Source organism: Plecotus auritus (assembly GCF_963455305.1).
Source record: "Plecotus auritus genome assembly, chromosome: X".
In the NCBI taxonomy this organism is placed as follows: Eukaryota; Metazoa; Chordata; class Mammalia; order Chiroptera; family Vespertilionidae; genus Plecotus; species Plecotus auritus.
The window spans coordinates 132,363,231-132,376,221 of record NC_137784.1 but is presented as its reverse complement, the minus strand read 5'-3'; the positions used below and the strand labels follow the sequence as shown (position 1 = coordinate 132,376,221).

At 44.5% G+C, this 12,991-nt stretch overlaps 1 protein-coding gene across 4 annotated transcripts in view; it reads left to right on the top strand.

The window, feature by feature from the left end:
* Nucleotides 1–12,991, top strand: part of MECP2 (methyl-CpG binding protein 2) — a 66,668-nt gene that overhangs the window by 32,019 nt on the left and 21,658 nt on the right. For 2 of the 4 annotated variants that reach the window (XM_080653032.1, XM_080653033.1), the window contains one exon: nucleotides 7,387–7,525. The exons of the other annotated variants lie outside the window; for them this stretch is intronic. In XM_080653032.1, coding sequence (XP_080509158.1) covers nucleotides 7,473–7,525 — 53 coding nt within the window. In that variant the 5' untranslated portion in view covers nucleotides 7,387–7,472. The remainder of the gene's footprint in view (nucleotides 1–7,386; nucleotides 7,526–12,991) is intronic. 4 annotated transcript variants of the gene reach the window in all.

Below are 12,991 nucleotides of genomic sequence, written 5' to 3'. Positions count from 1 at the left end.
ATTTTTGTCTCTTGTATTCACTTATAAACAACTCAAAGGCTGCATTTTTAGCCAACAGAAATAGGAAGAAAGAATCTCAGAATTTATTTTGTCATTTCTCAATAGCTTGAGTTATAGTGATTGTGATAACAGTGGAAAAGCTGTGTAGCGAGTAAACCTCACATATGGTTTATCATGAACATTTTGTTGTGCCTTTTTTTTTTTTTTCTTCTAAGCACCTTGATACTTTTTTTGTGTTAAAAGAATCACGCAGATTTATTCTGGGGATGCAAGGCTGGTACAATATTCACAAACCAATAAATGTGAGACATCACATAAAAAATGAAGGATAAAATCACATTATCCTATCAATAGACACAGAAAAAGCATTCGATAAAAATCCAGCACCCATTTTTTATAAAAACTCTCAGCAGAGTTGAAATAGTGGGATATACCTCAACATAAAAAAGGCCAGCCCTAACCGGTTTGGCTAAGTGGATAGAGCGTCGGCCTGTGGACTGAAGGGTCCCAGGTTCGATTCCGGTCAAGGGCATGTACCTTGGTTGCGGGCGCATCCCCAGTGGGGGGGTGTACAGGAGGCAGCTGATCGATGTTTCTCTCTCATTGATGTTTCTAATTCTCTATCCCTCTCCCTTCCTCTCTGTAAAAAATCAATAAAATATTTTTTTAAAAAGGCCATATCGCCTAGCCAGTGTGGCTCGGTGGTTGAGTGTTAACCTATGAACCAAAATGCCACTGTTTGGTTCTCGGTCAGGGCACATGCCCAGGTTGTGGGCTCGATCCCCAGTGTGGGGTGTGCAGGAGGCAGGCAATCAGTGATTCTCTTTCATCATTGATGTTTCTATCTCTCCCTCTCCCTTCCTCTCTGAAATCAATAAAAAAAATACTTTTTAAAAAAGGCCATTTAGAAAGATTAACTACCTTGTTGCCCAAACAATGGAGTCCCACCCCAGCCTCCTACTTCCCCATGCCTGTAGTCCCTGCTTCCCCATGTAATCCTTGTCCTACTCTGTATAAGCAGCTGGTTTATGAGGGGCTGCAGAGCAGGTTTTTGTGGATGACCTGCTGCTCTCCCATACTGCCGGCAGTATTGGAATAAACACACATATATGATTTTTTAAAAAGGCCATTTATGGCAAACCTACAGCCAACATCATAATCATTGGGCAAAAACTAAAAGTGTTTCCCTTAAGAACAGAAATAAGACAGGGATGTCCTCTTTCACCACTCTTACTCAGCATAGTTCTGGAAGTCCTAGACATATCAATCAGACAAGAAGAAAAAAATAAAAGGCATCCAGTTGGAAAGGAGGAAGTAAAACTGTCATTATTCACAGATAACATGATATTGTACATAGAAACCCCTAAAGACTCCACCAAAAAACTACTAGATTTAAAAAATGAATTCAGGAAAGTAGCAGGATACAAAATTAACATCTAAAAAGCAATGGCATGTTTATACACCAATAATGAACTCTCAGAAAGAAAAACTAAAACCCATTTACCATTACAACAAAAATAAGATACCTAGGAATAAACTTAACCAAGGAGGTAAAAGACCTATAGAGTATTAGGCTAAGTGAAATAAGCCAGTCAGAAAAAAATGACTATCTCGTGATCTCACTTATATGTGGAATCTAATGAACAAAATAAACTGATGAACAAAATAGGTCGAGAGGCATGGATGCATGGAACAGACTGACAGATCTCAGAGGGAAGTAGGGAGGGGGGATGGGAAGAGATTAACCAAAGAACTTATATGTATACTAGAGGCCTGGTGCACGAATTTGTGCACTGGTGGGGTCCCTTTGGGTGGCCTGCAGGCATCGGACCAAAACCCGCAGTCCAACGCTGCCTGCAGCTCCCACCTGCCGCTCCCACTCATTCCGGCCCCACTGTGCCTGTCACAGGCTCGTGCCCAATCAATCCTGATCGAGAGAGGCTCACGCTGCCACAGCAGTGCTCACCAGCCATGAGCCCTGAGTCTGGCGCCCTCCCAAGGGGAGTGGCCTGCGGTATCAGGCTGAAACTGGCTCTCCGACATCCCCAAGAGATCCCGGATTGCGAGAGGGCACAGGCCAGGCTAAGGGACCCCACTGGTGCACAGTCAGGCTGGGGAGGGACTGCGGGAGGGCTCCAGGATGTGTCCAGCCCATCTTGCTCAGTCCCGATCGCCGGACCCCAGCAGCAAGCTAACCTACTGATTGGAGCATCTGTCCCCTGTCCCCAGGGGTGGTGGTCAGTGCACATCATATTGAGCAACCTTAGCATATCATTAGCATATTACACTTTGATTGGTTGTTTGGTTCTGCCTTTGGGTCTATTTGCATATCACCCTTTTATTATGTAGGATTATTATATAGGATTATATAGGATATGCATAGTCCATGGACACAGACAATAGTGTGGTGAAGGCCTGGGGTGGGGTGGGGATTGGGTGGAGAGGGGTCAAAGAAAGGGGATATGGGGGACATCTGTAATATTGTCAACAATTTTGGAAAAGATTTTGGGATCCGCATTGTGTGGATCTTGGGTAAGAGGCAGGTGGACCCTGGCTTCTACTTAAGAAAGCCTAAATATGGGATTGGAGACTTGTGGTGTCCTCTTCTCTCATGTGCCCTGAAGTCTGGAGGCAGGCTGTCCATGGCCACTGCAGTGGTTCTGTCAGTATCTGGGATCCAGAACCCTTCAATCTTTTTCCTCAATCACTCTGAGCAAGAGACTTCCATTTTCGAGGTTACCTGTAGTCACAAGATGGCAGTTGCAGCTCTAGCCATTGCATCCTCTTCTCCAGGTAGAAAGGAGAGCATGGGGAAAGGGCAATAGGGACTTGCCAGCTTACCTTACAGAACCGTTCAATCATTTCCATTTCCACATCTATCTTTTTTTTTTTTTTAACTGAGGAACAAATAGTGACTTTAACAAGCAATTGTTTATTTCTCACTAATGGATCTGGATGCAAGATGGGGTTCAGATTGCCCTAACTGGTTTGGCTCAGTGGATAGAGCGTTGGCCTGTGGACTCAGGGTCCCAGGTTTGATTCCGGTCAAGGGCATGTACCTTGGTTGCGGGCACATACCCAGTGGGGAGTGTGCAGAAGGCAGCTGATCGATGTTTCTCTCTCATCAATGTTTCTAGCTCTCTATCCCTCTTCCTTCCTCTCTGTAAAAAATCAATAATATATATATATTTTTTAAAAAGATGGGGTTCAGATCTGTTTGCAAGCCTATGGTTCTTAAACCCAGGAAGGGAAAGCAACTGCCAGGGACAGTTTCTTCTTAGGTGGACATTTTCTTCTCAAGAGCCCAAGAGGAGTGAGCAGCCTTATCCTCCCTAGTCCCATCAGAGAAAGCTAGAGCAAGTGTGAGCAGGGAGGTGCTCTGTCCACAGTCCATGGAGCAAGAGCCAGCCAGAAGAAGAATGAAGAGGCAGCACACACTGCCTCCATCTCATTGGCCAGAATGTTATCCCAGCTCTGCTGGGAAGCTGGGAAATATATTTTCTTAGCTGACTACAGGGTCCCATTAGGAAGACAGATGGAGAAACCTGGGTGTCAGGGGCAGCTGGCAGTGCCTGCCATAGGGGACAATAATTCCTCCCTTGCTCCCTGCAAGCTAGGGGATGGTGATAAGAGCGAGGCTTGGTCAAGCCCATTTTGCCTTCAGGGACTTTGACTCTTGAGGGATAGTGAGAGATAAGTCATGGTAGTGGCATTGCATCAGAAAGCGAGCAGTGGTGGCTAATGTCCAGAGATAATCTGATGATGCCCAGGATGGGTTTCCCAACCAGATGGTCCCTTTAGTACACCTTGGCTGTGTTTTTAGTTGTGTGGCTGCTTTTCTGAGCTTAGTTTTCAGTTATGTAAACACTTTTCTGGCTTATTTCTTTAGTCTTCTCTCCATCTCCAGATCTGCCAAAAACAAACAAAAAAACAACAACACAACTCCTTTGTAATTGCAGTTAGCTAGAGTTGGTTTCTGTGGCTTGCAACCCAGGTCCTTGATGTATGGGCAAGGAAAAAACATGCTTTCAAATTTTTATCTCAAGATAGAAGAGTAGCATAGGCTTTTTGAGCCATGTTGCCCTTAGGATTAAATCTCAGCTTTTATACCTACTAGTTGTCAATTGCTTTTTCTGTCCTTGAGCCTGTATTGCCTTTGGTTACCTACTTCAATATGTTGCTGAGCATTCAGTGAGATTGTATGTAAAGCAGTGATTGTGAAAGTATTAGGAAAATGTCCTGGTCTGAGCTTTTGGATTGGTTCTATATCATTTGAGTAATGGGTTAGTAACTTAGCAGTACTGATAACAGCTAAAAGGGCCCTCTGGAAAGGGGGTAAAGAAGGGTGGGAAGAGCTGCTGGTGCCCACTGAATGAGGCTCTCCAACAGACCCTGGCCTCCATCAAAGCACAGTGCTTGGCAAACAGAGGCTGTTCTGTGGATGAATGAATGCATGCTTGGGTGTAATTCCATGGGATTTGGGTGAGTTTGAAGTGTTTGGATTGGGGAAAACAATTCAGCTGCATATCATCATTCAACAACTCATCCTAGGCTTAATTAAGTGCCTCTAACCCAGCAGTTGGGACAGTTATCTTGGGCTATTCAACAATCACTTATTGTGAGTATATTTGTGCAGATTTTTAAATTTGCTTTTTAGTGTAAACATGAATGCAACAGTGTTTATTACTGACTTACCATTAGTCACCACTAATGAACAAGAAATTCATAAAAGAAGAGATACAGGTGGCTAATGAAGGTGTAGGAAAAGAGTTCTGCTTCAGTGATAATCAAAGAGACACAAATGAAAACAAAGATGATGCCATTATCACCTACCAAATTTGTAAAGATTAAAAAGACAGAAAGAAAAGATCTAGTGCCAGCTAATACTGGGATCTGCTCCTGCTGCACAGCTTGCTCCCCACCTACTGAGCCGGCATGCACATGCAACCAGGTGAGACCTTTCCTTGTCTATGGGCACATATGGATCCACTGTTGAGCAGGTGACTCACCACACAGTTCACAACTCGGGAAGTGCAAACTCTAGAGTAATGATTGGTCTGTGAGTGTCCCTGCTACCACCCAGGCCCCTCTTTAGGGAACAGCTGCTTCCAGGATCCTGTGTATGTTTTTTGGCATGTGCACATGCACGTACACGTACTTGGAAACCTATTTTTATTTTCCCTGCACTGCTCGGGTCAGGTATATTTTTGTCCATTTTGTCTATGTTACTAGATTCATTAGCATGAAGTTGTATCTCTCTTTTGTAAACCTCTGTAACATCTGTATTTATGTCTCCTTTTTCATTCTAGAATTCTTTGCTTGCACCTTCTCCCTTTTTTCCTTGTCTTGGTAGAACTTTGTCAGTTTTATTAGTCTTTCAGGAGCGAACTTTTAGGCATAATTGTCCTGTATTATTCTATGTCTGCTTTCTAGTTTGTTAAATTCTACTTTTATCTGTATTATATCTTCTACATTCTTGGGGTATGTTCTCTGGTCTTCTTTTTATTTAAGAAAATATCTTTATTGATTTCAGAGAGGAAGGGAGAGAGGGATAGAAACATCAGTGATGAGAGAGAATCGTTAATCGGCTGCCTCCTGCACTCCCCACACTGGGGACTGAGCCCGCAACCTGGGGCTGTGCCCTGATCGGGAATCAAAACATGACCTCCTGATTCATAGGTCAATGCTCAACCACTGAGCCACACCGGCTGGGCCTTTTGCTCACTTCTCAAATTGTAAACTTAGCTCATTGATTTCCAGCCGCCTTTTCAAATATAAGCATTTAAAGCTGACCCTCAAACTATTTCAGCTGCATCCAGCAAGTTTTTTTATGTGTAGTACTACCACTTTAAGTCAGCTTAAAGGGTTTTTATAATTTTCTTTTTGATTCTCTCTTTGAACCACAAATTATTTAAAAATGTATTTTTTAAATTTCTAAGCACGTGGCTTTGTGGAGTTTTCCTAGTTACTGTTTTAAAAACTCAAGTTCTAGCTAACTTGCACTATAGTCTGAGGACTTGGTATGTGTGACACTAGCCCTCGCAACTTGTTGACAAGTGCGTGACTGCTTGAATAGAGCATACAGCTGCCAGGCAGGGATGCAGAAGCCTGCAGCTCATCACCTCATCTCGTCCATCCTCTCTTTTACTGTTATTTTTGTCTGCCTGATTTGCCCATGGCTGGGGAACATTTGTCAGAGTATCTTGTCATGTTGATGGTCACATCAGTTTCTCCGTGGGCTTTGTTAATTTTGGCTTTATTATTTATTTTAAGGCCTTTTAGGAGCGGTATTATTTTCCTGGTAAATTGAACTTTTGGCATTATGAATAACCCTCTTTATAATTAACAGTGCTTTTGCTTTGAATTTTACTTTGTTGGATAATAATAGCACTGCACTACCTGTGTTTTTGGTCGGCACTGCCTCTTTTTATTTTCCTTCCTTTTGTGTCTTTATGGGTTAGATGTAACTCTTGAAAAGTGATAAACAGCTAGATTTTTTTTAAAAAGCCATTCTGTCTTTCATCCATTGACATCTATTTAATTACTGATGCATTTATATTTGTTTATAGCATTTCATTTTGTGCATTCCAGTTTTTCTACATTTTCTTTTCTTCCTTTCTTGCCTCCTGTTAGATTGGTTTTTTAAAAATTGTGGTAAGATACACATAACATAAAATTTACCTTCTTAATCATTTAAGTATACAGTTTAGCATTAAATAAATTCAATTTTTATACTATCATCTTTTGGATTAAATTTTAATTGTTATCACATAGAATATGTAGTCCCATACCCTGCAGTTACATTTTTCATTTAATAATAGAACATTTTTGGGGACTAAAGTGTTTATGTTCCCCCCAAATTCGCAAGTTGATACCCAAACTCCCAATGGGAAAATATTTGGAGACGGGGCTTTTGGAAGGTAATTAAAGCTATGTGAGGTCATGAGGGTGGAAATAATCATGAAATTAGTGTCCTTATAAAAAGAGGCACCACCGAGCTCGCTTGCTCTCTGTTATGTGCCATGAGTACACAGTGAGAAGGCAGCTGTGTGCAAGCCAGGAAGAGGGTCCACCAAACATTGAATCTGCTGGGACCTTTTTCTTGGACTTCCTGCCTTAAAACTGTGAGCAATAAATTTATAATGTTTAATCCACTCAGTCTGTGGTATTTAGTTATGGCAGCCCAAATAGACTAATATATCCATGTTATGAAAAACAGTAAACGTCCTTTTAAATATACCTTACATCCCATTGCAAATTTAGCCTATCTTCTATCTTGGCCTTCTGTTGGCTCCCTACCCCTTACCTCTGGATACCCTGCATCTTCTCTGTGCCAAACTTTCCAAAAGAGTTGTTTATATTCATGATCACCTCCCTGTTGGTCAGCCCCTAGGATCGCTTCTCTACTCTGTCCTTCCACGTGCAGTGGTTCTGGACGAGCTGCTGTTTGCCTGCCTGATCAGGATCCACTCATGGAATCCACACCAGCTCAAGAGGCAGACTCATCCTTACACAAACTCCGCAGGTGAGAACTTAACCAGACTCAAGCATTTACCTTAGTGCCTTTCCATGGCATGTGAAAATGTTGATTTCCTTCTTGCAGCTCTTCACTGGCAAAAAGGGGAGTTAAACCAGGTCATACTCTTTGTCCCTCATCTCTTTGTCCCCTCCCCTGCACTGGGCTCTGTGTCCTGCATTGAGGCTCCTGTGGACTTCTCTCCAAGTAGTCCCAGATGACGGTGAAGTTACTATAGCTGCGTGTGCCCCTCTGCTCTGCTGAAGCCACTGAGAGCAGTGATTGCCTCTGCTCGCCCACTACAGCTTCCCCTTATTACCTCTAGTAACACTAAAATGGCCCTTATATCAAGTGAATAACATTTGTAGGTATGCGGAACTGTGGGAAGAAGGCAGTTAGCAGCAAGGAGTAAGTCCATCTAGACTTAGAGGCGGCATGTTAAATACTAGAACCAAAAACTGAGCTCAGCGAGGCCCAAGTGTCCCAGAACTTTTGTCCCACCATATAACAGTTTCATGCACATCTACACAGTGGTTCCCTGAGCATGACTCAGTTTGATGGTTGATCCTGAGAGTACAGAGAAGTAAAGGTTGGAGCACGTCTGTGGAAAATGATCTTATGTTGAACAAGGTATTAACGAATGAATGTCTCTGTTAGCCCCAGGAACCTCTGATCTTCCTGAAGATGGTCCTGTGGACCCTAGAGGTATTTTCAGATGTCTAAAGTTAGCTCTACCCGGGCACTGTCCCATACGCCTGCCCGACCTGGGCGGCTACTCTGTCAGCCTTCTGTTGCCCACCTGACAGTCCCCAGGTGAATCTTTGGGTTTCAGCTGACATCCCATTAGGTGGCGACAGAGAGCACTAAAATGAAGTATGAAGGAAATAGAACTTGTTTTGCTTTATGTTAGAAAAAGGCTCATGGGGTGTATATACAGTTTAGTCAGATTTTACCGTGCAAGGTAAAATTGGAAGGTTTTTGTCCTTTTTTCTCCCTCCCGTTCTCAACTCACTGCTTGCCTTACCACATCCCTGCCTCTCCCTGTATAAGATGGTTAGATCAGAAGACCTATCAGCCAAACCCCATGTCCTCTGCTCTGTGTCACACTTGATAGCAGCACCAGTCATGCAAGCTGAGAACCCGAGTCTCCTGACCTGCCCATCACTGCCCGTATCCCAGGAGCCAGCCAGCCTTGCCCTATGTTTCTTTATTTCTCCAACCTCTCTTTTCATCCCTCCTCCACTCACCTGGTTCAAGCCCTCATCTCTCTCTCTCTAGGACTCCTACAATAACTTGCTAACTCTTCAACACATTTCTGTCTTCCATGCACTCCCTGGAGTCAAATATCACTCCCTTCCTTTAAACCTGAGAGTGGCACCCATGTATTCCAATGGTGTTGAGGCCCCCTAATGTGACCCATGCCTCTTTCTGGCTTCTGTTGCTGCCCCTTTTCTCATAGGTGTACCCCTCAGCCACACAAAACTGCTCTCTATCGGTGTTTCCCCTGCTCCATTTCCTCCTATTTATTCTTGAAGACTCAGCTCAGGTATCTCTTCCTGCAGAAAGCCCTTCCTAAGCCCCCAGACCCCATCCGGGTTCGATCCCTCCTCTCTTGCTCCCACTTCATACCAAGAGAGCAGCCTGTTAACTGTCATGGCCCATGTACCCCAGGCAGGAGGAGAAGCTGTGTCTTCCACGTTCACGATACATGCTCTCAAGAAAGCATGCTGAGCCCTGGCTGGGTGGCTCAGTTGGTTGGAGCATGGTCTGTGTATCCCACTGGTCATGGGTTTGATTCTCGGTCAGGACACATACCTAGGTTGCGGGTTCAATTCCTAGTTTCGGAGGCAACCGCTCAATGTTTCTCACATCAATGTGTCTCTATCTCTCCCCCTCCTCCTTTCTCCTCCCCTTCCTCCCTCTCTAAAATCAACCATATTTTTTTAAAAGCATGCTGAGCCCGGCTGGCGTAGCTCAATGGTTGAGCATCGAGCTATGTACTAGGAGGTCACAGTTCAATTCCTGGTCAGGATACATGCCCGGGTTGCGGGCTCAGTCCCAGTAGGGGACATGCAGGAGGCAGCCGATCAATGATTCTCTCTCATCATTGATGTTTCTATCTCTTTCTCCCTCTCACTTCCTCTCTGAAATCAATTTAAAAATATATATTTTTAAAAGCATGCTGAGATGTTCATTCCACTCAGCTTTCCAAGCCCACACACTCCCTGTCATAGGCTTGCTCACCGCCCCAAACAGTCCCCCTCCATTAAGGATTCAGTGCCAGACCCACAGTCTTTGTCTCTCTGACCCAGTCCTTTCCATCCCACAGGTGACTTAAGTGCACACATAGATGGCCCTCATAACACCTTCCCCATCTCTGACCACCTCTGCTCCTGTGACCTCAGCCACCCACTGCCACCATCACAGCCTGGACTTTGTCATCACTGGAAACTGTTCCACCCACGGAGCTGTAATAGCTCTGCTGGTGACAAAGACTTCCTGTGCTCCTAGCTCTCAAGTTCTGTGTTCCTTGGGACTCCATCAGTTTTCACTCCTCTCATGAATCATGCCCATCACCCTACAAACATGTTTTAGAATTTCCTATCTTCACTGAACGCTGCCTCCTCCGCTCCTGCCCTGTTCTCTGTTCCCCCATTGGCCATGCTCTTCAAGAGTTGGCTACTCACCATCCCATCTCCTTACCTCCCACTCTTGCTCAGCCCCACTCCACAGAGGCTTTCTTCCCCACATTCCACAGTCTCAGCCCCCAGTGGATGTCCACATTGCTGTGGCCATTGGCAGTCCTCCTTTTGACATGGTTATTCCCTCCTGGAAACTTTGTGTCTCTTCCGGGACCTCACTTTGTACAGCATCAATGGCATAGCCGATTGTATTTTCCTTGGCCACCTTATCTCACATCTGAGCCCCATTCTGTGTTTGGAGGGATCACCTCACCTTATGAGTTTGATGGGAGGTCAAATGATCTCTGACTGTAGTCTCTTCCTAGGTTCCCTGTCAGCAAACTACATCCCAAAACTAAATCTGGCCCACTGCCTGTTTTTGTAAAAAAAAAAAAAATTTATTGCAGTCTAGCCCCACCCCTTACTTTAAGCATTATCTGTGGCTTCTCCCCACTGTGCCGCAATATGAGTGGTTGTGACAAAGACCATGTGACCCTCAGAGCACCAGATAGCAAAACAGAAAATATTTGCTCTCTGGTCCTTTACCCAAAAAATAGCCTCAGTCCGGCCAGTGTCGCTCAGTGGTTGAGCATCTACCCATGACCCAGGATGTCACGGTTCGATCCTCAGTCATGGCACATGCCCAGGTTGCAGGCTCCATTCCCAGTAGGGGGTGTGCAGGAGGGAGCCAGTCGATGATTCTTATCATTGATGTTTCTATCACTCTCCCTTCCTCTCTGAAATCAGTAAAAACATTTAAAAGATTTTTTTAAAATACCTGAGCCCTGCAGGAGGGTATGGGCATGTGCCCAGGCTCTACCACTCAGACCTACCTTCCTGGGGAAAGAAAGGTAAGCAGCAAGAGAAGTCCTTGCTCAGTGTCAGGGCTGCAGGAAGGAGGACCCCAGTGACCTGTGGCCAGTGCTGCCCCCTGCAGGGTGGCAGAGGCAGTGCTGGCTGCCCTGTGCCAGCCTGGCAGCAGGATTTGGAATATTGTTCCTGTCCAACTTAGCTCAAAACCTGTTCCTCCAACACTAGGGATTCTCTGGCCACCCAGTAAGCCTTTTTTCCCAATTTGTTATTATGGTAAAATACACATAACATAAAATTTACCATTTTTAAGTGTACAGTTTTGTAGTATTAAGCACATTCATATTGTGCAAACATCACCACCTTTTATCTTCCAATAGCCTTTTAATCAAGTCCTTGTCTGTAAATCAGCTAGAGTTGATCTCCATTGCTTGCTGCCAATAATCTGGACAGATACACCTGATTGTCTTGCTACCACCTCACTCCTCTTCCTCTGTCTCCTTTGCTGACTCTTCTCATCGGAACTCCAGGTAGTGGAAGAAAAGTTGTTCACACTCACATCTGAGGTGCCAGTCCTGCGGCAATAGATTTTGGATTTTATTCTGAGAGGGGTGAAAGGCTACAACCTGGGCATGTGCCTTTACTGGGAATCGAACTGGCAACTTCTCAGTTCACAGGATGACGGTCAACCAACTGAGCCACACCAGCTAGGGCTCAAAATTCTCCATTTTTTAATAAGGGGCCCTGTGTTTTCATGTTGCATGGGGCCCTGCAAGTTGTGTAGTCAGGCCTACCTCATTTTTTTTTTTCATTTTTTAAAATTTATTTCATAGAGGAAGGGAGAGGGAGAAAAAGAAACAATGATGAAAGAGAATCATTGATCGGCTGCCTCCTGCACGCCCCAGATGGGAATCAAGCCCACAACCCGGGCAAGTGCCCTGATCAGGAATCGAACCATGACCTCCTGGTTCATAGATCGACACTCAACCACTGAGCCACACCAGCTGGGCTCATTTTGAGCGCATTTTCTCTGCCTTGATCATGTCGCTCCATTCCATCACTCTTGCTTTTCTTAGAAAATGCCAGATTGTACCTGGGGTCAGGGCCTTGGCTCTTGCTGCTCCTTATGCCTAGGCCCCTCTTTATATGACCTGCTTCCTTCACTTCCTTCAGAATCAGTTCATAGAGGCCTCATTCAGGCATCGGGCCCCTGCCCATCTCTCAGGCCTCACCTCTGACTGACTGTGTGTGTGTGTGTGTGTGTGTGTGTGTGTGTGTGTACACACACACACACACACACCACCACCACCACCACCACCACCACCACCACCACCACCACCCCCCATAACAGCTATGCCAAGATTTGAGCTCATGGCTTGCTGGCTTTAGAGCTTATGCTCCTTGCCTCTGCACTGAACTGTCTTGGAACTTCGTAGATGTTACATACTCTGGTCTTCTGATGTTTGCCCCCTGGGAAGTCATTTGCTTTTTCCCTCAGGGTGCCTGCAGAATTCTTTTTTTATCCTTGAAGTTGAGGAAGTTGACCAGAGTGTCACTGTTGAGTGTTCTTTATCACATTTTCATGGGAACACAATGTGTTCTTTCGAGCTGCATATGCAGCTGGTCTTCGTTTCAGGTCAGTTCTCTTATAAAATAGCTTTGATAGTATCTTTTCCGTTTTGGAGGTCCCCTACTAGAGGAACAAAAGTTATCCTTCTGTTAGATTGGCTTTACCTTTTTTCCGATGCTATTAGCTTTGCTCTAATTGCTTTTTATTTTTTCATTTGCATTCACTGTTTGTTTGATTTGATTTTCAGCTATGTATATTCCGTTTTGTGCTCTTCTAAAATGTATTTGTGAGTTGCATAATGAAGGGATTTGGTCTGTAGTTTGTTTCTCTAGGTTGGGAATTTGCCCTTTCACCTTACTGTTTTATCATCTCATCTTTGAACTTCTATTGAGAACATGTTCTTATAAAGTGGTG